This window comes from Staurois parvus, unplaced genomic scaffold (genome assembly GCF_062004578.1).
Source record: "Staurois parvus isolate SC_StPar_1 unplaced genomic scaffold, SC_StPar_1.0 ptg000133l, whole genome shotgun sequence".
NCBI classification, from domain to species: domain Eukaryota; kingdom Metazoa; phylum Chordata; class Amphibia; order Anura; family Ranidae; genus Staurois; species Staurois parvus.
In genome coordinates, this window is record NW_028317929.1 from 6,455,242 (window position 1) to 6,479,617 (window position 24,376).

At 40.9% G+C, this 24,376-nt stretch overlaps 1 protein-coding gene across 1 annotated transcript in view; it reads left to right on the plus strand.

Annotated features, from left to right (window-relative positions):
* Positions 1-1,141: 1,141 nt before the first annotated feature.
* PPP2R2B (protein phosphatase 2 regulatory subunit Bbeta) overlaps positions 1,142-24,376 on the plus strand; it is a 496,093-nt gene continuing 472,858 nt past the window's right edge. Inside the window, exons 1-2 of the mRNA XM_089673007.1 lie at positions 1,142-1,249; positions 1,333-1,410. Coding sequence (XP_089529133.1) covers positions 1,240-1,249; positions 1,333-1,410 — 88 coding nt within the window. The 5' untranslated portion in view covers positions 1,142-1,239. The remainder of the gene's footprint in view (positions 1,250-1,332; positions 1,411-24,376) is intronic.

The following is a 24,376-nucleotide window of genomic DNA, read 5'->3' on the forward strand; positions in this document are numbered from 1 at the left end:
AAGGAGATAAAAGGACATTGCGCAATATTGTGACCAGGAATAAGCGAACAACTGTCGCAAAAGTGACTGCAGAGCTAAATCTCAGTCTTCCAAAGCTTCACACCATTCCCAACCACCGGATGTGTTTATGTGTGGTGAGCACCATCCCAAGCTTACGACCAGGACTGTCTTGTGCCAACAGTAAAGCGTGGTGGCACCACAATCAGGATTTGGGCAGCCATATGTTCGTATTCTGCAGGCCCAGTCTTCACCTTGAAAAGTAGTGTAACTGCCAGTGATTATGTACAAGTTTTGGCTGACCATGTGCACTCCATGGTGCAGAAAATTGTTTCCCAAAGACCAAGATGATAATGCTCTGATTCACACAGCTGGTGTTGTCAAATTGTGGTTTCATGAGCATGCACCTTCCCTGGGCGCTGCACTTCAATATCATAGAGCCAATATGGTCAATTTTGGAGAACAAGGTTTGGACCTGTTTTCCACCTCCGGCATCTCTGCGAGAACTGGAATGATTTTTGCATGATGAGTGGTATCAGATTCCATTACCCACCATCCAAGACTTACATTTGTCAATTTCCAGGAGAGAACAGGTTGTCTAACATTATATCAGGTAACAATTTTGTTCAGTTACCTGATGTTTCCATAATTATGTCCAACCCCTATATATCTATATATATATATGTGTGTGTGTGTCTGTATTTATATTTTTTTATTTTTCCCTTTTTCCTTATTATTTTTAGATATGCTTTAAACATGAACTACCAAGCAAATAGCTAAATGTCACTAATTACACTTCAACTTTGAAATCAGATTCAGGAATATTCATTTAAAATGTCTAACAATCACAAAAAAGTGGTAATTTTATATACTGTACACATTCAACCAACCACACATGATTTTTATTAATGATTTGTGCATAATTCTTCTTTTAATATAGGCTTATAATAGAAACCAGATCCCGAAGCAACACTTTTTGAGCTTCTGTGTACATGATTAGTATTCTGTAACATATTTTCAGTTATAAGTGATGTGACTGCAGGCTTTCATAACACTCTGCGATTCTTTCACTGATGTTCAGGGGACTGACTCCAATTGAACCAGATATAAATGAAATCAACATTGTACTCAGGCAGCATACAGAAAAAGCAGTCAGATAGAGAATTCAGGCACTTCTACATTGCTGTACTTACTGTTCCACCAATACATTTCCATCCTGTATGTTACCATACTATGTGAAGGATGTTACCAGGTGAGTTACTGTCTATAACTAGAATAAGTGCAGTAAACCTTTCTATAGCACAGGATGTAATAGTAACTTTTTTCCTTTTCTAGGATTTGGGGATCTTACCCAGGAGACATTGTGGTGTTTCTCCCAAGTGAAAGGCACAGTAGATCTTGGTGATACAGAAGGTATTTGTACTACCAATGACAAAGCATTATTTTTAGGAATAATTAACAGAGTAGCTCCTAAATACATACACATGACAATATTTTTCTCTGACAGCTGTTAAGCTATTAAGAGAAACGACAAATGGTTGTTCAGCTCATCAATTATTTACTTAACATTTAAAAGGTGATTGTGAACTGGATATTATGAGGCACTAACAGACTTCTAAGGTTTCACGTGAATACCATACTCTAGTCTAAAACATCAACTAATAGTTATAAAACGAACTTACTGTATGGGAGGTATTGAAACTAACCCCAGGTGAACCCATTCAAAGTCCTTTTACTTTATTAAGTGAAATTAAATATTTCAGTTTTTAACTGATGCTTTATAATGTTAAGTATTATCTTTTTATGACCAGTGATATATGTACATACAGCAGAGGTTTGCATCTTAATAATTAGAATAGGTGTTTAGTGTCCATTTGTTTATATCTTCTGGATTTATGTGTTTAATAATGTATTTTTCACCGGCATTTTCTTTTACATTTTTATTTTTTTTTCTTCAATAGCACACAAGAATATATGCATATTGCCATTGACAATACTTTATGCTGCTATGCAAACATTTACAATTATATAACTTTTAAGTTTGGTAAGCATTACTAAGCTTACACCCATGTATCTGGCTGTCATTAAGGTAGCCACTGTGGACCTTCTCTTTGGTGCTTTTAGGGATAAGTGAACTGCCTAACATTGTACTGTTAACAAACTAACAGTTGTGACAAAATAACATTGTACTGGCAAACTCTGGTGTAACCTACAGGACCCATGTTATTCTTTCTCTGGATATGAGCAGCTCAAAAGGTCTGTCCCTCCTGTGCCTATTCAGTCCAGATGCAGAGGAGGCCTCAGGACTGGATAAAAGTCCATGTACCTGAACCCTATTAGAAGGACATGCACAACAAGTTCTAATAATGTAATCAAGTTAAATGTTTGAAACTTTGTGGGAACCATTTAAGAGATAGATGTGCTCCAAGTAAGATTTCCATGTATGTCCTTACCCTGGACTTAGGTAACTTATCAGTAAGGAAAGTAAGATGGTATTACTGCAGATGGCATCTCCCTCAAAGTTTAATGATTGCGTAAACCCAGCTAGAAACTAATGATGGAGGCCTATGCAAACCTACCTCTTCCTTTCTCTTGTCAGCTATATGGAGTCAGAATTATGCTGCATCCCAGCAGCCTTAAAATGATTGAACTCACAGCCCCCTGCTCCAGGGTAACTGGCATTTCACATGATAATCATATGCAGTATGAAAATACAGCTACTTTTATTTGCTTGTTATTTGATATGTGTTGTATACAGTATATGGGTAATGGACATAGACAAGGTTTGGTTCATGTTGGTGTTTGATGGAGCCACATCCCAGTGCCTTGCAAATGTTCTGCTGGTCTGACTAAACTCATCTACAATGGATATAATCTTTGGGATTTTAGGTCTATGTGTAAGTCATGTATTTGCTGGCTGACTAAAAGGGTCTTTAGGTGTCCTACACTATATGGCCAAACTAATTAAAAAAATGTCTGGTCATTTGTCCAATGTGTGTCAGCAGTCAACACCTACATGCATAAACTATCATGCTTAAACAGCACTAGACGTGCCATCACTATTCGATCTCTGACCAATTTCAACTAGTGCACCATAACCACAACAATGAACCATTGCCACAGTCAGAGATCATTTGTTTCAAACATGTTTCTTTTTAAAACTAGAGTCAGTTTTGTTTTTTAACACAAACTTTTTTTTTAGAATAATCCTTTGTTTTATTAAGTAATCCAATATAAAGAGGTACATAATGGGATGTAATCTGTTCAGCAAAATATTAGCACAGCATGGCATACCTTCAACATTTTTACTGTCCAACAAATAGGCACAATTATGCTAGAGATTAGAAATGTGCTAAAAATTAAAAGAAGATGTTTAGACCTACAGAATTCTGGTCCATGCAAGGGAAATGTAGATACTATGTCTTCATAAGGTCACCTATTTAATTTAAAGCCCAAATTCTTGTTTTCCCACCCCCATCCCTACTTTCTCCTGTCTCCCTGAAGCCTCCATCCTTGCCCTATACATTAAAAAATATACTAAATACATACCTTAATACATAGGGATTGATTTAATAGAACTGGATAGTGCAAAATCTGGTGCATCTGTGCATGGTAGCCAATCAGCTTCTAAATTCAACTTGTCTAATTAAGCTTTGACCAAAAAAACAATTGGAAGCTGATTGGTTTCTATGCAGAGCTGCATCAGATTTTTCCCTCTTCAGTTTTAATAAATCAGCCCCTAAGTGTCTTCTGGCTGATACGGGGTCTTTTCTTTTCTTGTCTTTGTTCAGCAGTGGGCAGTCCTTACTGCTACACAAGTCCTTCAACTCTAGGCAGAATTCTGGTAAAAGCAGTGAGTGAATCAAACAGACAGGAATTGAGATTTTAGAAGACAATGAGGTTGATTGACTATAATTTTAGAGTGCAAAATCTGGTTCATCTGTGCATGGTAGCCAATCAGCTTCTAAAGTCAGCTTGTTTAATTAAGCTTTGACCAAAAAAACCTGGAAGCTGATTGGTTTCTATGCAGAGCTGCATCAGATTTTCCCCTCTACAGTTTTAGAAAATCAGCCCCTAAGTGTCTTCTGGCTGGCATGGGGTCCTTTCATTTCCTGTCTTGGTTCAGCAGTGGGCAGACTACGCAAGTCCTTCAAGCTCTAGGCAGAATTCTGGTGAAAGCAGTGAGTGAATCAGACAGAAATTGAGATTTTAGAAGACAATGAGGTTGATTGACTAAAATTGGAGAGTGCAAAATCTGGTGCATGGTAGCCAATCAACTTCAGCTTGTTCAGTTAAGCATTGACAATTTAAAAAAAAACGGGAAGCTGATTGGTTTCTATGCAAAGTAAATCAACCCCATTGTGTATATAAACAGTTGCCATACTGCAAGGGAGCAACATTTACATTTTTGGAAATTTAGCAAATTTCAGTGGCTGTAGACTGATATGAAAAAAGTGACAGAGAATTAATGGTCTTAACAGTGGTCTGAACAGTGACAGTGATGATGTTATTGGGTCTAATATAAGGAATGCATTGCAAATGGAAAGGTTTTGTTTCATAATTTCATTAGCATGTTGATGGGGGGAAGGGGGGTTAGAGGAGTCAGGCAAGGCGTTTTAGAAAAGCACACCAAAGGACTTTTGGTGCACATGGGACATAATAGAAGTATAAAGGGAACTGCAGGTAACGTACATGAAAACCACAGGTACACTTTGCTCCACCCGCACTGTGGCCAAACCACAGCGCAGCAGTGTAAAAGTGTCCTTAATTACCCTTTTTTCAAAAGTAAAACATGGTATCTATTAGAAATTATTCCCAGCTAGCATAATACAATAAAGCAATGTGTTTTGTACACATTAATCGTGTGTGACTGATGAGACATCTAAGGAAACATAAAAGCTCCTTTATTATCTCAAAGACTTACAAATTCCCCTTGATAAAAGAGAATAAAACAAAATCATGCAAAAGGCTGGAAATGTTTTTAGAACATTTCATACTGCATGACAAATATAAAGTATTGAACATCCAAAGTGAGTATGACATTATGTCTAGCATGAATTATAGACAAAATTAGGTAACAAAGAAAAATTGTGTTTTTTTAGGGCTTAAAGAAATTGTCTATGAAGTCTAAACTTTTTTTTAATAGATTAGGGAACAGTTAGACCCCCTGTCAGGTTTTTATTGCTATGTGGATCATCTTTGAGAATACTCTCTTTTTATTTGTCCTGGTGTTGGGAAACAATGTGATGGGAAATCGAAACATTATATGCATGTCATCAAAAAAGGAAAGACTGTTCTGTTTCAAGAAATTTCCTATGCATTGACATACTTCCTTTAGTCCAGTAAGGTCACTTGTTAACAAAGCACCATCCACAGGCAGTTCAATTCTTCAATAAGCCACAACAGTTTAATCGAATGTAGTTGTACTTGTTAACATGCAGTACTTGGGATATTCACCAGTGATTTCAAGGGCAAATAAACAATAATCTTCTAAGCCTTATACCTGCTATGAAGGCTGGTAGGGAGGGAGAGAGCATGAATAAGAAGGGAAGGGGTCTATCTAAGAACTAAACCAACTAGGCCCAACATACAGGGTATCTGGACTGTACCATTTACAGACATAAAATAACAAGTTGTAGTTACACTGAATTGCCACAAGATGCCACCATAAAGATATTAATCCATACATAATTAAATCCAGTACTACAGTAATTGATACATGATAAGTGTTCTAGAACAAAACCTGTCTAACAGTGGATTTCCCCTCACCTTGGAGAGATTTCCTTTCACTTCCTGTTGTGTTTCTTGGACAAGATGTTAAAGTGTTACTAAACCCAGGACCCTGCATTCACTATATCTGGTCTCCCACAGTACACACAACATGGAAAAGCAATTATTTTAGTAAACATAAACTGCTAAATACTTTTTCTCATCAGCAATATATAGCAGTCTTGTGACTTCAGCAGAGCACTGGTTAAAGCTTGTAGGAGGAGTTTTATTTCTGCTCTAGGAGGATGCAGAACCCCTGACCTCTGTCCGGACAGTGCTGATTGGCCCTGTGCTGATCACATGCACTCTCCGAAGATAAAAAAAATCTCTCTAGCAATACACACTAAACTGAGCATGTGCAGAAGCGCTACAGTTCAGTCTGTCTTATGAGGTGATAAGACGTGGACATTTGAACAAGAGGAGGGGCAGATAGAAAGGATCAAACTGCATTTTTATACAATACAGAGGATTAACCCCTTAGGTTCCACAGTGAGTATAACAAGCATGCTTTAATGCATGTACAGATTGATTTTACTGTTGTGGGTTTAGTAACACTTAAAGGTCAGTCTTATCAAAGTGACATGGAAAGCAAAAATTAAAAACAAAATTGCCTGGAGATATACATGAAAGTAAACCATCATGTGAGATATACAATGTATGTCACTGTCATTCTCAGCAAGGGGATTATCAATGTTTCTCTTATTTCAAGTGTAATTTAAAGCTGAGCTCCAGGTATGATCTTAATTGCATACTTTACATTATTTCAGATTAGACCAAGTGGGGAGGAGGGCCGATGAAGTCACAATCTGCACCTTGTCCATTTAGAGGACATCTTGTATTAATTGAAAAAAGGCAAGGCATTCTGTGACTGGTGGCTATGCCAAGCATACAGTAGGTATGTCAGTATACAGTAGGGCAGTCGCTCAGAACAGGACCCAGAAGATAGTGACTATCACTTTAGTAGTGGTGACTACTACAGTGATTGTCAGCTTCCACAGCAGTTCCCCAGATAGGAGATATGCTTAATCAGGTGTGCCCAAATGAATCAATGTAAGTATACACATAAAATCATACCTGGGGATCATCTTTATTTAAAGGGCTTTTAATTTCCTTAAATAAAGAAAAAATCGGTTATATTTGTTTGATTATGCAGATTATGAGGGACACCTTCCTTAGATTGAATGCTTTACAGCAACTGTATACTTGCTTCTGGGGGACACTGGGTCAGGATTTTTAAACCAAATCTTGGAATGTGGGTGTAAACTGTTTGCAATGATCACATTATTCTTCTGATTGACTGATTACTTACTTATTATCTGCTCAAGAAGATCAATTCCTGCCTGTAACAGCTCAAATGCTCAAGGGTTACAAAACTTTCTCTAACATCTTCCACAAGTGACTACACAAGATCTGATTCAAATCTGCACAGATATCAGGGTGCATGTCTGACAGACACGCATTATAGTGTGCCTTGAAAAAGTATTCATACTAATTTTCCACATTTTGTCATGGTACAACTAAAAATGTAAATGTATTTTATTCGGATTTTATGTGATAGACCAGCACAAAGTGGCACATAATTGTGAAGGAAATGATGGTTTTCAAAATGTTTTACAAAGAGATATCTAAAAAACGTGACGTGCATTTGTATTCAGCCCCCTTTGTAGAACCACCTGGGATACAATTACAGCTGCAAGTCTTTTTGGGGATGTCTCTGGCAGCTTTGCCCATGTAGAGAGTGAACTTTTTGCCCATTCTTCTTTGCTAAATAGCTCAAGCTCTGTCAGATTGGATGGAGAGCGTTTGTGAACAGCAATTTTAAAGTCTTGCCACAGATTCTCAATTGGATTTAGGTCTGGACTTTGACTGGGCCATTCTAACACATGACTATGCTTTGATCTAAACCATTCCATTGTAGATCTGGCTTTATGTTTAGGGTTGTTCTGCTGGAAGGTGAACCTCCGCCCCAGTCTCAAGTCTTTTGCAAACTCTAAAAGGTTTTCTTCTTTTTTTTTTTTTATTTAAATATTTATTAGTATTTGCACAGAAATAACAATAGAAAAAAAAAAATAACGAAAAGACATTTTCAACTCTATCCTCATAAATATACAATTATTTCTTATGTTTTCAATAACCCCCCCTCTTAAAACCTTGACCCCTCCCCCCCCCCCGCTCTGCATTCCCTTGTCTTGTATCCAAAGCAAGCGTATCCTACTAGTTTGTTCTCTATGACGTTCTATTTTTCAATTTCTCCTACTTGTTACAAAATTTTCCCATTTTTCCCATCTCGCGAGATGTATCTCCATCTTATCTTCCTGTATATAAAATATCCTCTCCATCTCCCTAGTCCAGTTTACTCTCTCTATCCATTCCTCCTCTTTCGGTATTTCTCTTTTCTTCCAATATTTGGGGATCAGGCTTTTTGCTGCGTTCAAATAGTACCCTAAACCTAATTTCTTATATTTACTAATTGGTATTTCTGAACTATGTAACAGGCATATCCCAGGGTCTAACCCGATATTCATTTCAATGATGTTCTCTATTAAATATATTATTTTTTTCCAGAATATTTGAATCTTTGGACATTCCCACCAAATATGATAAACTGTCCCCACTTCCCCACACTCTCGCCAACACCACTGTGATTTCTCCGCACTTATCTTTCCCTCCACACTCGGAACAATGTGCCATCTTGTCAGACATTTATAATTTAATTCCACATCCCTCAAACTTACATTTCCGTGAACTAATCTATTTATTTTCTTCTGTTTTCCTTCATCTAGTACCACCCCCATGTCTCTTTCCCAATTCACTATGTGCAGTGGTTTAATATTTGTGCCTAAATCTGTGAGGATTCTATATACTTTGGCTATTCCATGTTTCCCATCACCCCGTGTGTCCAGCAACCTTTCAAACAAATTCCAATCCTCTTTCATTCTCAGGGGTTTTTTTAGATTTCCCCAAAAACGTTTTAATTGATAGTATCGCCACTCATCCAGCCTAGTGAAAATATTTCCCTTTTCCTTTTCCAGCTCTTTAAAGGTCTTCAATTTCCCATCCCCCATTATATCTCTGAGTTGGACGTCCTCCTTTGTAAACCATCTACCTGCTATTTCTTCTCTACCTGGTGGAAAAAATTCTGTATTTCTTAGTGGCATAAGTATAGAGTTAAATTCCCATCTCATATATTTGTGTATTTTATCCCATTCCCTTAATACATTTACAGTGTACAAACTTAAATCCTCCTTCAGTCCTCTATATTGTGTCGGTAACCATATTATACTATTCAGTTTAGTTCCACTAAGTGTATTCTCAATTTTTACCCAGCTTTTCCCCTCTACATTGAACGTCCAATCAAAGATTCTTCCTAATATTACTGCTTTATAATATCTCTTTATATCTGGAACTCCCAGGCCACCCTGCTCTTTATCTCTACTTAATACCTCATGGGACACCCTCGGTTTTTTCTTCCTCCAGATATATCCCGTTATCATTTTTTTTATCACTTTAAAAAAAGCTTCCGGGAGTTTAATTGGTATCATTTGGAATCTGTATAAAATTTTTGGTACGATTATCATTTTTACCAAGTTTATACGTCCTAACCACGATGGGGTTCCTCTCTCTAACGCTTTTAATTCCCCTTTTACTTCATTCAATAGTGAAATATAGTTTAGCTTATACAAGTTTTTATACGACGTGCTGAGCCTTACACCCAAGTACTTTATATCACTTTCTTTCCAAATAAAGGGAAACTCTTCTTGTATTTTTTCCTGTTCACTTTTTGGGATATTTATGTTTAAGATCTCAGTTTTTGTTGGATTGATTTTTAAATTTGATAATTCTCCATATTCCTTCAACAATTTCATTAGATTTGGGAGTGTGATCCTGGGGCTCCCCACATAAAACAGCAGATCATCAGCGAAAGCTGCCACTTTATGTTCTACACTTCCTATCTGAATTCCCTTTATGTCTCCATTTTTCCTTATTGTTGATAAAAGAGGCTCTAATGACAAAACATATAATAAGGGAGACAAAGGGCAGCCCTGCCTCGTTCCATTTGACATCCCAATGGGTTCTGTTTTTTCCCCATTTACTATTACCACTGCCGAGGGTTTACTATACAGTTTTCCAATCCATTCCCTCATTCTACCTCCTATTCCTAGATCTTCTAAGGTATCCATCATGAAGCCCCAGTCTACTCTATCGAAGGCCTTTTCTGCATCAATTGAAAGGGCCACCGCTGGTACCTCCCCATTTTTACTTCTCTGAATCAGCATCAGGGATCTCAACCCATTGTCCCTGCCCTCTCTTCCTGGGACAAAGCCCACCTGATCTCCATGTATCCATGTAGGCATAAACTCCTTCAACCTATTCGCTAGGACCTTTGCATATATCTTGGTGTCCAAATTCAACAGTGAAATGGGCCTATAACTTGAACATTGCGAGACGTCTTTCCCTTCTTTATGTAACAGTACCACATGAGCCTGCAAAGATTCTCCCCTCATGTCCATCTCTCCTCCCAGGGCATTCATATATTTTTCCAGTTTGGGGTTTAATATTTCACTAAATTTTTTATAATACCCTACTGTATAGCCATCTGGGCCTGGGCTCTTCCCCATCTCCATACTTTTTACTACTATCCTTATCTCTTCTTGTGTAATCTCTGCTTCAAGGGAGTTTAGTTGGTCTTCTTTTATTTTTGGTAATCCTGCATTTTTTAGATAAATCTTCCTTTTTTTTTTCTTTTTTTCCTTATCCATATTATTTACTTCATCATATGGAGTGATATTATACAACTTCCTGTAATAGTCCGCGAACGTCTTTGCAATTTCTTTATTTGAGTGGACCATTTCTCCCTTAGGGCTTTTTATTTTATCTATATAATTCCTATTTTTTTTTTTCCTTAAGGTTCTCATTAAATATTTTCCTGGCCTATCTCCCCATTTATAGTTTTCGCTTAACACTTTATTATACACTCTCCTTCTCTCCTCTTCCATCAGGGTTTCCAGTTCCTCTTTCTTTTTTATTATCTTCTGCTTAATTTCTATTAGCATTTTATTTTTATATAGTTGTTCTAACTCCGATATATCTTTTAAGAACCCACTAATTTTTTCTCTTCTTTCTCTTTTTTTTCTTGCCCCAATTGCAATCAGAACTCCTCTTATATATGCCTTATGAGCCTCCCATACTGTTGCTTTAGACACATCCTCTGTCTCGTTCTCTTTAAAGAATCTCTCAATTTCCTTCCCAATCCTCTGTGCATTATCCTTGTCCATGAGAAGTGCTTCATTCAACCTCCAACCTACCCCTTCTGTTCTCCTCCCCCATCCCATCCTCAATACAACAGGGGCATGATCCGAGAGCGTCATTACTCCTATGTCTGCTTTAACCATTGAGTCTATAAAGTGATGTTCTATCAATATATAGTCCAACCTTGAGTATATCTGATGTGCATTTGAGAAAAATGTGTAGTCTCTATCTTTCATATGCAAGATTCTCCATGAATCTACCAATTGGCATCCATGGATCACCTTCTTTAATAGTCTCAGAGATCTACTCCCCTCTCTTTGTACCTTAGAATTTGTATCAATTTGTGGATCCATACAAAAATTAAAATCTCCCGCCACTATTATACAACCCTCTTTAAAATCCATCAACTTTTTTAACACACCCTTCAAGTACTCCTCTGGTTTTTTATTTGGACAATATATATTAGCTACTGTGCACTCCACCCCTTGTATTTTACCCTTCAAAAACAGATATCTCCCCTCTGGGTCCACTTTTCTGTCCTTTAATTCAAATCTTATATTTTTTCTGAACCCTATTGCCACCCCTTTAGCTCTCTTAATTGGGGAATCTGCAAAATACCATATTGGGTAATCTCTAGATTTCAGCTTCACCTTAGATTCTATCTCAAGATGTGTCTCCTGCAAAAAGACCACCGAAACTGCTTGATGATGTAATTCCTTAAATAACCTAAATCTCTTCCCAGGACAATTTAATCCCTTTACATTATAAGTGATAACTTGTAAATCTTCCATCTTTTTTTTTTTTTTTTAGAGATCACATAACTATCCTCCTTCTCTTTACCCTTGCTTTTTATACCTCTCTCTATCCTGCAGAGTATTTCCTTTATTATTCTTTTCCCTCCCTCCCTCCCTCAACTCTCCCCAACCCCTACCCTTCCTAACCCTCCCCCCCTGCCAGCTCCCCCCCCCCTCCCTCCCGCCTCCCCACCCCCCCCAGGCTTCCCATGCCTTTGGATCATATTCCACCTTTGATCCCTCTATGGGGGTTTGACTCTGCCCATGACCGCTTACCTCCCCCTCCTCCCCAATATCCCCTTATCTGTTAATTCTCTATTTCCTCTTTTGACCAGCTGCCACTTTCCTGACCCACAAAAATCCAACTCTCCCTCCTCCACTTCCCAACCAGGTATCGTTTGTCTCTGCAGTCCAAGTTTGTCACAAAATTCCTCCATGTCTTCCGGGAATTTTAAAATAGCTGTAGTTCCATCCCTCCACCCAATTAAACTTAAGTCACGACCCCATCTGTATTTCACATTTTGTTTTTTCATCTCTTCTAATAGGGGTTTCAGTGATCTCTTCCTTCTCAGAGTCTCTGCTGTCAGATCTGCAAAAATTTGGATATTTTTCCCTCCATATGTAATATTTGTTTTTCCTTTGATCTTTTTCCATATCTCTTCTCTATCTCCATAATTATGAAATTTAACAATTATATCTCTCGGTTTTTCTACCCCTTTTCCTTGTTGGTACTTCCCAATCCTGTATACTTCATCCAGTTTGAACATCTCCTCATCCGAGTTGTCCATTATGAAGTTCAAGATTTTGCCAGATAATTCTTTTAAATCTTCCCCCTTTGTCAGTTCCGGGATTCCTCTTACTCTGATATTATTTCTCCTTTCTCTATTTTCTTGTTCTTCCATCCTATAAAGCAATCTCTTGTATTCTTTTTTATCTTCAATTATCCATTTCTCTAATTTTAGGATATTCTGAGCCTGGGCTTGTACCTTCTCCTCCACTTCCTCCACCCTAGTTAACAGTTGTCCCAGATCTTCCCGGATCATCCCCATCTCTTGCTTTATTGAGTTTTCCAAACCTTTAAACATCTCCACCATTTCTTTTTTGTTAGGTATTTGCATATCTCTTTCCAACTCTCTTGGTTCAATACCTTCCATTTGATTGTTATAAACTGGGCCCAGGGAAAGTCTCGGACTATTATCCACACTTATATCCAATTCACTTTTTTCATTTATTCCCTGAGTTCTTTCTGGGGTAACATTTCCTTGTGACACATATTTCTTAATTGTACCAGTTTGGGTATTCTTAGGCCCGCTCCCTTTTATATTTTTACCTTTCATGTTGTTATTGAAATATTTACTCTTGTTTCATGCAACTTCGGTTCTCTTACTCCTCCCGATCTTCAGACCTATCCTAGGAATCCCCTAATTCTTTTATTTTCAGGATGAATTTTTAAAACACTGTCTTATTCTGGATACTTGGGAAAGTAGTGCAGGAGCTCAATATATATAAAAGTCTAATATACGAACCCAATGTAAATGGTGTATAAAAAGGGGACCTGTAGGCTGAAGACTAACCCACGGTCATCACTCACCCACCGCGTTGGAACCTCACTCCAGAAGCAGATCTCCTCTGTATTTTTGTCCACTTATAGCCTCTTGAAAGGATTCCTAGGGGTCTCACGTAGCTCATGTAGCTTATCTTTAGGTCACAAGTCCTCTTAAGTTGGAGTTGATATACAGGTTAATACTTAATAGAGAAAGGAGTAGTGTAGGAGGTATACTTTTTAACCCTTTTATGAAAATGAAGATATAAAGTTTATAAGACTGTAAAGTTGAGAATGGTTAGGAGGTGATATGGGGTGGAGGTAGGTTAAGTAGAGGAGACAGGTATATGTTTATACGTGGTGTATATTGTGGGGGCAATATGTCTTTTGCTCTCCTCCACCTGCACTGCTATCGGGCAATCTCTCTCCTTCTCTGAGCTCCCAGAGCTCCTCCGCGGCTTCCCACGTGTCGGTGCCGCTCCAATACCTTGCCCGTCTCACCAGCGTCTCCCTGGCGACCCCGCTCCTCCGAAGCCGCCGCAAGACGCCGGAGGATACCACGAGGCTTCCCTCTCTCAGCTGGCTCTAGGCTGCCCGACCGTCTCCCTGGCAACCCTGCTCCTCCGAAGCCACCGCGTGACACCGCGAGACGCCAGAAGATACCACGAGGTTTCCCTCTCTCAGCTCTCTCCAGGTTCCAGGCTGCCCGACCGTCTCCCTGGCAACCCTGCTCCTCCTCGATAACAGCTGCTGGGCGTCGGGGGAAAACCCAGAGGTATCCCCCTCCCGTCTCTCTCCTGACACTCTCCTGGGTCCGATCGTCCTCGGGCTTCCACGAATCCTCTCCTGCAGGTGGGTCTCTGCACTCAATTAGTGCTGCTGGCCATTCAATCAGGGATTCATAGGGAGGAGAGGTTTTCTTCTAAGATTTCCCTGTATTTGGCTCCATCCATCTTCCCATCAACTCTGACCAATTCCCTGTCCCTGCTGAACAACACAACATGATACTGCCACCACCATGTTTCATGTTGGGGATGGTGTGTTCAGGGTGATGTGCAGTGTTAGTTTTCCGCCACACATAGCATTTTGCTTTTTAAGCCGAAAAGTTCAATTTTGGTCTGATCTGACCAGAGCACCTTCTTCCACATGTTTACTGTGTCCCCCACATGGCTTCTCGCAAACTGCAAACAGGATTTTCAACAATAGCTTTCTTCTTGACACTCTTCAGTAAAGGCCAGATTTGTGGAGTGCATGACTAATATTTGTCCTGTGGACAGATTCTCCCACCTGAGCTGTGGATCTCTGCAGCTCCTCCAGAATTAGCATGGGCCTCTTGGCTACTTCTCTGATTAATGCTCTCCTTGCCCAGCCTGTCAGTTTAGGTGGACGGCCATGTCTTGGTAGGATTGCAGTTGTGCCATACTCTTTCCATTTTGAGATGATGTATTGAACAGTGCTCTGTGAGATGTTCAAAGCTTGGGATATTTTTTTTATAACTTAACCCTGCTTTAAACTTCTCCACAACTTTATCCCTAACCTGTCTGGTTTGTGGCTTGGCCTTCATGATGCTGTTTGTTCACTAATGTTCTCTAACAAACCTCTGAGAGTTTCACAGAACAGCTGTTTTTATACTGAGATTAAATTAAACACAGGTGGACTCTATTTACTAATTAGGTGCCTTCTAAAGGCAATTGATTCCATCAGATTTTAGTTAGGGGTATCAGTAAAAAAGTGGCTGAATACAAATGCATGCCACACTTTTCAGATTTGTAAAAAATTTTGAAAACCATTTATCAGTTTCCTTCCACTTCACAATTAGGTGCTACTTTTTGTTGGTCACAAAAAATCCCAATACAATACATTTAAATTTTTGGGGTGTAACATGACAAAATGTGGAAAATTTCAAGGTGTATGAATACTTTTTCTAGGCACTGTATACCAATGCTGAGCCCAGAAATCAAAAGTTGCAACCCTCAAATATTTAAATGAATTTTTGCAGGGCCATGAATTTTTGGGCATTCTAATATTCAAATTCCAGCTTTTCCAAAGGTTTCTTTAAGGTGGTGGAAAGAAACTGTTGGATTATTTACCATACAATTTGCAGGTACACTTTAATTACTAGCTCTCCTGAGGATTTACCCCCTTAATGACCAGGCCTCTTTTTGCTACTCGGCGCTGCACTAATTCAACTGATAATTGCGCGGTCATGCAATGCTGCACCCAAACGAAATTTACGTCCCTTTTTTCACACAAATAGAGCTTTCTTTTGGTGGTATTTGATCACCTGTTATTTTTCATGCTATAAACAAAAATAGACCAAACATTTTGAAGAAAAATGATATTTTTTACTTTCAGCTATAAAAAATATATAGTAAACTCAAAGTTAGTTATATATTTACTCCAAAATGTATTCTGCTACATGTTTTTGGTAAAAAAAATCCCAATAAGTGTATATTGATTGCTTTGCGTGAAAGTTATAGCCTCTACAAACTATGGTATAGATACTGCAATTTATGCCATTTTATTGCTATACAGCGTTGCTCTAGTTTAACGGACAATTATGCGGTCATGCAATATGGTACATAAATGAAATTTATGTCCTTTTTTTCACACAAATAGAGCTTTCTTTCGGTGATATTTGATCGCCTGTGCGCTTTTTATTTTTTGAGCTATAAAAAAAAAAGTCTAACAATTTTGAGAAACAAAAAACAATATTTTGGACTTTTTGCTATAAAACATGTCCAGTAAAAAAAATTTAAAAATCAAATTTCTTCATAAATTTCAGCCATAATGCATTCTGCGACATGTCTTTGCTAAAAAAAAAACCCCAATACGTGTAAATTAATTGGTTTACGTGAAAGTTATAGCATTTACAAATGGCGGTAAAGATACTGGGATTTAAAATTTTTTTTTTACTAATAATGGCGGCGATCAGCAACTTATGGCGGTGATCAGTGATTTATGGCGGCAATCAGCGACTTATGGCAGGACTGCGGTGGACATTCTGACACTGGGGGGGAACTGACTTGGGGTCACTGACATCCCCAGTGACACCAATACAGTGATCAGTGCAAAAAAAAACACTGACACTGTACTAATCGCACTGGGGAGGAAGGGGTTAACTTTTTTTTTTACTGAAAGGGTTAACTGTGTGAGGGGAGTGTTTTACTAGGGGGTGGGGGTGTACTGCACAGGGGACACGCTGATCGGGAGAGATAAACTCTTATCTCCGGCTCAGCATGTCAGGAGCTGACAGGGGACTGACAGAAAGCAGAGCTACTGCAGCCCTGCTCTCTGTCAGTGATTGCCGCTAATCGTCGGGACATAGCCGGTAATGACCGGCTGTGACCCGGAAACTGACATCCGCGGCCATGAGTGGCGGGACAGGTAGGGCGGTGGCGCGCCTCGCGCCTGCCCCCTACCTGTTTTGCAAACACACATTTTAAAACGTGGTTTTGCCCAGCCGTGCCGCCCTGCCAACGTATTTCTACAATGGCATGTGGTTAAATACTTTGATATGTGACATTTAAAAAAAAAGACATTTTAGATGGCTCAACTTAAAAAAATAAAATATGCATTTTTATTTATGTTCTTTCATATATTTCTTTTTAAAGTTCTTCTTTAGTACTTCTTTTTAAAAGTGTTACACAAAACTTCTCACTTGAAATGTTCCATATCAATGTTATACTTGGAACTAGGATCTCTTACAAATGGTTTATTCAGTTTCAAAAGTTTTCATCATGTGTTATGCACTCCTGACTCTTGTATTTTGTGTGTTATGCACTCCTGACCCCTGAATTCTTTAAGCTGCACACTCCTGGCCCTTGAACTCTGTGTGTTACATACTCTTGATTACAGATACAAAATTTCTGGAAATTTTGATATCATGGGAAAAAAACTTTTTTTCAGAATTTTTTGTCCAGGAAAATGTTCTGAAAAAAAATCAGTGTGGAGTAGTGTTACAACTTGAAAGTAATTATGTTACACTGAAAATTGCAGCTTTGCTCTCAGGAGAAATTGTACTGTGGAAATGTTTCCAAACTCTAGATCGGGGGGTTACCATTTTACCTTTGAGGAACCCCTGGCAAAAAGCTGGAGATCTTGGGGAACCCCTGAAATAATTTTCATATGTATAGCTCACAAAACATTGGTGTGATTAGCTCCTCTGGCCCCTCTCATCCCCCCGCAGCACTACTGGCATCCCTCCTCTCCTGCTGGCTGCTGTGGGGGATATGTCAGAATGGAGAGAGGAGGAAGAGGACATTAAAGTGGTTGTAAAGGCTAAGGTTTTTTTTTACCTTCATGCATTCTATGCCCCCTCTCAATCCAGCAAAGTAATTCTGTTACACTGCAAATCGCAGCTTTGCTCTCAGGAGAAATTGCACTGTGGAAATGTTTCCAAACTCTAGATCAGGGTTTTTTTTTACCATTTTTACCTTCGAGAAACCCTGGCAAAAAGTTAAAGATCTTGGGGAACCCCTGAAATAATTTTCATATGTACAGCTCACAAAACATTGGTGTGATCAGCGAGCTGTAGGTATAGCAATTATTCTTAGAAAGAACAAATTTTAGAAAGGATAAATTTTAAAATGTACCTTAAGCTTAAATTTGACATTTGTAATTGCTTTCTTTTGCACAGATGCTCAGTTTTGGGTCAAATTGAGATAAGCAGTGTACAGGAGGTCAGCGGGGCAGAGCACAGGGGATCCAGGAGGGAACAGTGCAGGGGGGCCAGGAGAGAACAGTATAGAGGGCCAGGAGAGAGCTGTATGGGAAAGGCGGGGGGGCAGGAGGGAACAGTAAAGGAGGGCAAGAGGAGCACAACATAGTCCAATCTCCCTGTATGATTTTCTATGAAACTGCAAGCCACTTCTCCTCCTCTCCCTCCTGTGGATTTCAGCTGCTTCATTGAAAGCCATACAGGGAGATCGATGCTTGTAACTGCCCCCACCGCAGTATCGATCACCACCAGCCAGGGGCGGACTGACCATTTCGAAACTCGGGCGCTGCCCGAGGGCCGTAGTCAGTAGGGGGCCCCATGAGATGCCCCTGGTACCTTTTTCATAGGCATTTTTGAGTTTGGGCAAGGACACGGGCCCCATGATCACCTATTGTCCGGGGGCCCCATGAGTTGTCAGTCCGCCCCTGCCACCAACTGTCCATCAGATTTACCTTCCTTTCTGCCTCTCAGCGACTGGGCCTTGACACTGAGTGGCCGCATATTTATGTACTATTTGTAAACAAACATGTGCTTAGAGCGCGTGCATTGCGCGCTCCCAGCACAGGTGTCCCACAAAAAGGTCCCGATCTCTCCTTGTGATCAGGACTTTAACGCCACACCTCCCGACATCAGAAACCCCTTAACCACTTGCCTACTGGACACTTATGCCCCCTTAATGCCCACACCAGCTTTCAGCACTGCCGCAGTTTGAATGACAATTGTGCGGTCATGCAGCATTGTACCCATATGACATTTTTATCATTTTTATTTTTACACAAACAGAGCTTTCTTATGGTGGTATTTAATTGCCACTGGGTTTTTTCATCTTTGCACTATAAACAAAAAAAAGCAAAAAATTAAAAAAAAAAATTTTCTTTGTTTCTGTTATAAAATTTTGCAAACAGGTAATTTTTCTCCTTCACTGATGTGCGTTAATGATGCTGCATTGATAGGCATCACTGATGGGCACTGATGAGGTGGCACGGATAGGCAGCACTGGTGGGCACTGATAGGCTGCACTGATGAGGCGGCACTGGGGGGCATTGATGAGGAGGCACTGATGATGTTGCACTGATATGCAGCAATGATGGTCACTGATAGGCTGTACTAATGGGAACTGATAGGTGGCACTGATGGGTGACACTGACTGTTGGCACTGACTGGCAGCACTGATGGGTGGCACTGCTGGGGGGGCACTGATGGGTGGCACTGCTGGGCACTGATGCGTGGCACTGATGCGTGGCACTGCTGGCCACTGGTGGGAGGCACTGCTGGGTGATACTGGTGGGCGTCACTGCTGGGCGACACTGGTGGGTGGCACTGCTGGGTGATACTGCAGAGCACTGATCATCATTCATCATCACAGAACTTTCCTCACGCTGAAAGTGATGCCGATAACCAGCAACTGTATTTACTCCTTGATCTGCTGTGTCATTGGACACAGCTGATCACGTGGTAAAGGCTGCTGTTATTGGCCTTTTACCTCATCAAGTGATCAGCTGGGTCCGTAGGACACAGCGATCTTGGAGATCACCAGGTGCACGCCCTGGAGGTGTGCAGGAGGGTGAGTTCTGGGAGGATGACACTCTCGCAGAACTGGGTAAACGCGCTGTAGCTGTCATTCGACTGTAGCACGGTTACCAAGTGGTTAGAGGGCCGGGAGTTGCCAGCGTGAAGGGGTAAAGTTCTTCATGTTTTTTAGTTTGAATACTACGTAATAGATATATTATTTAAAATAATAATTATTTTAAAAGAACATATTCCACACTTCTTTTTTACATTTTTTTCCACTTTTTAGAAACATTTTTGGCTTTTTTTTTTTTTTGCAGGCCTTCCAATCTCTACTCTTGGTGCAAGGTAGGCTCAGGTTTTATTTAACTGTAAGCCTTAAAAGTTCTGCTGTTATCACAATATGGCCATACTTACCATTAGGTGTGCCACAGTTAGCCCCAACCATGCCTCACCCCTAATAAAAGTAGGCATAGTTCAGATGTCCCTGACTTTCCTTTTGCAAATCTGGTCATCATTCCGTAGACTTAACAAGAATTGAACCCTTTCAGTTGAGGAAGGGAAGAGAAAAATGGAAGGGCTCCACTGCAAGGGCAAATTCCTGGAGTATCTAAAAACATGCATTTAATATTGCCTGGTTCTTTTCCTGGTGTAAATTTTTTTATATTAGAAATGTTTGTTCTTATTGCAAATGTTCTTATTTTGACAGCAATCTGATCGTACCTGACAATCATTTTATGCTCACGAATCTTTGCATAAGGACAATCAAAGCACAATGTACCCTGACACTTAGTAACCAAGCTACTGAAACACATTTTCTGCAGAATTCCACAATGAACAAGTACTCATAAGTCTGACAGATGTAACTAGAGAGGGAATGCCGTCTGTGAGATCAAGTCTTATATTTCAACACTGCTCAATTCTCTGTCATGCCAAGATGATTTTATTATAGCTAGTAAAATAGAAAACTAGTTGTAAAGTGGTATATTTAGATTGTTACTGCTGGTTACTAGGTTAGTTCAGCTCAAGATGGAGAATGAATCAAGTTCTATGTTATTTAGTTAACACCATTACTTCAGTTTTGAACAGTGACTGATATTTCAGTAGGCAAATGCAGCCCAGTAATTCACCCAATGAATATTAGTCTACTCACTCTAAGATCTGTATTCTAGTTACTCCAGTCCTGAATGTAAATGTAATATATATATATATATATATATATATCTATATATTTGGGGGGGGTTTTAGTTTTTTTTTAACCAGGAGATATTTGCTGTCTATGAAAAACAAGCAATAATAACTCTTTCTCCTGGCAACCCATAGAGAATAGCTGTCTATATAGAGAAGAAAGTGGCTTTTTTGTCAGCCAGGACAAAACATAACTTGGGATGACCTTATACAAACACATGTAAAACATGCATCCACTTACTGTACACCAAAAGGATATTAAAGAGCAGCTCATCATATAAAGGCACAAGGTCACATCAGAGCATCATGTCCTGTAATAAAAGTCACGGCTCCTTGATTTTATTTGCTGCCAGATGCCTCCTATGACCTCTAAAGTCTCTATGTGATTTCTAGCAGAGACTTTGGATTCTCAGATTAAATATAACAAGCACTGTTGAAAAATATAAGAATGAAAGTACATTCTTTAAGGCAGTCAATAATTCAAATGGGAATATCGATTACCTGGTGAAAAGTGTTCCAGCAGCAAAATTCTCTTTCAAACACACTTCCCAAACACATACACATGCACCTTCTGGATTTCCCAGTTAAAGCAGTATTAAAGTGATATTAAAGGGTTATTTTAAAATAACAAACATGTCATAATTACCTGCTCTGTGCAATGGTTTTGCACACAGCAGCCCTGATCCTCCTCTTCTCGGGTCCCCCGCAGGCACTTCTGGCTCCTCCCTCTTCACCAGTGTCCCCAATAGCAAGCTGCTTGCTATGGGGGCACTAGTTCAAGCTTGCTCCTGAGTGTCCTAAGACACACACAACTGTGGCTCAGCCCTGCCCTCCCCTGCACTCTCCTCATTGGCTCACTGGCTGTGGTTGATAGCAGTGGGAGCCAATGGCTTCTGCTACTGTGTCTCAGCCAATGAGGGGAGGGAGACCTGGGGACAGCCGAGGCTCCCGTGCGCATCGCTGGATCAAGAGGGGGCTCAGGTGAATATTGGGAGCTGTGGAAGGAACAGCACACAGAAGGTTTGTCACCTTCATGCATAGAATGCATGAAAGTAAAAAACCTTCAGTCTTTACAAACACTTTAAACCCAAAAGAAAACATTTATTATTATGGAGCTTCCCGATTCTTAGATGTGATAGCTGCATTTGTTAGGCTTTATTTTCCTTATTTTCACCCGGTTAGTCAGTCTATTCTTTTTTGAAAAGAACAAGCTTTTTTGCAGATGTAGAGGGCTGCGTCAAACCATTTACCATGGACGGGTGCTTACAATGATCAGCTTATACTTATTTATGTATAAATTTATCCCAAAAAGGAAAAAAAGAGTTAATCTAACTCTCCCCTTCTCCCAGACTGACAATGAAGCAGCCCAACCCCTGAAAAACAACTCCACACCATAATCCCCCCTTCACCAAACTTTACACTTGGCACAATGCAGTCAGGCAAGTACCGTTCTCATGGCAACCGCCAAACCCAGACACATCCATCGGAATGCCACATAGAGAAGTCTGATTCATCACTCCAGTCCAATGTTGACGTGCTTTAACTAGCTGCCGACCGCAGATAGCCGAATGACGGCTGCACTGCGGCCGACCAGTTCTGAGTGGACGTCATATGACGTCCTCCCAGAACGCGCTCTCCTGCGCACCCCAGGGGGCGCGCACCCGGCGATCTCCGTGATCGCTGTGTCCTACGGACACAGCTGATCACGTAATGTGGTAAAAGGCCAATCACAGCGGCCTTTTACTACGTGATCAGCGGTGTCCAATGACACGCTGATCAGAGGGAAATGCAAGTGCCGTTCCTCGGCTGCACTTTCCTCACGCTGTCAGATCGTGAGGAAAGTACTGCCGAGAACCGGCAGTTGTCAAAGCGGGGATCGGCACCGATCATCAGGGCACTGATGATCAGTGCCCTGATGATCGGTGCCCAGCAGTGCCACCCGCAAGTTCCGCCCACCTGTGCCCAGCAGTGCGCCCACTAGCTCCGCCCACCTGTGCCCAGCAGTGCACCCACCTGTGCCCAGCAGTGCACCCACCTGTGCCCAGAAGTGCCACCTACCTGTGCCCAGCAGTGCGCCCACTAGCTCCGCCCACCTGTGCCCAGCAGATCACCCACCTGTGCCCAGCAGTGCACCCACCTGTGCCCACCCACCTGTGCCCACCAGTGCCACCCACCTGTGCCCACCCACCAGTGCTGCCCACCAGTGCCACCCACCAGTGCAGCCCAGCAGTGCTGCCAGTCAGTGCCACCAGTCAGTGCCCAGCGGTTGTACCAGTCAGTGCCCAGCAGTGATGCCAGTCAGTGCCGTCTATCAGTACCCATCATCAGTGTCACCTATCAGTGCCGCCTATCAGTGCTGCATATCAGTGCCGCCTATCTGTGACACCTCATTAGTGCTGTCTATCAGTGCCGCCTATCCGTGCCACCTCATTAGTACTGCCTATCAGTGCCCTTTAGTGCTGCCTATCAGTGCCCATCAGTGCCGCCTATCAGTTCCCATCAGTGCTGCCTCATCAACGCACATCAGTGAAGGAGAAAAATTACCTGTTTGAAAAATTTTATAATAGAAACAAAGAAACTTTTTTTTTTCAAATTTTTTGCACTTTTTTTATTTATAGTGCAAAAAGTAAAGCGCCCAGTGGCGATTAAATACCACCAAAAGAAAGCTCTATTTGTGAGAAAAAAATGATCAAAATTTCATATGGGTACAATGTTGCATGACCGCGCAATTGTCAATCGAAGTGCGGCAGCGCTGAAAGCTGAAAATTGGCCTGGTAAATAAGGGGGTAAAAGTGCCTGGTAGGCAAGTGGTTAAGCAACTGCATCTGATGATTTGCATTGCACTTGGTGATGTAAGGCTTGGATGCAGCTGCTCGGCCATAGAAACCCATTCCATGATGCTCTCTACGCACTGTTGTGCTAATCTGAAGGGCACACAAAGTTTGGAGGTCTTTAGCTATTGACTCTGCAGACAGTTGGCGACTTCTGTGCACTGTGCGCTTCAGCATGCGCTGACCCCGTTCTGTCATTTTACGGGGCCTACCAGTTCATGACTGAGTTGCTGTTATTCCCAGTTGCTTCCACTTTGTTACATTACCACTAACAGTTGACTGGGAATATTTAGTAGTGAGGAAATTTCACGGATGGACTTATTACACAGGTGGCAACCTATCACGGTTCCACGCTTGAATTCACTGAGCTCCTGAGAGCGACCCATTCTTTCACAAATGTTTGTAGAAGCAGTCTGCATGCCTAGGTGCTTGATTTTATAAACCTGTGGCCATGGAGGTGATTGGAACACCTGAATCCAATGATTTGGAGGGGTGTCCCAATACGTTTGGCAATATAGTGTATATGTGTCAGGGATCTCAGCCGCTCGTGGGTGCACGCATGCGCAGATCACCGATGCGCACTACCCGGCAAGCGCTGGGACTTAGGCGATCACGGCGGTGGCTGCGCATGCGCATTCGCGATCGCGGGCGCGCACCTGTCACCAATGGGAGCACAGGGCGCCCTATTTAAACCAACCCTGTGCATCTCCAAATCGCCTTATGGTCTTGTTCCTGTGTTCCTGATTGCACTGTACTTCTGACTGCCTTCTTGCCG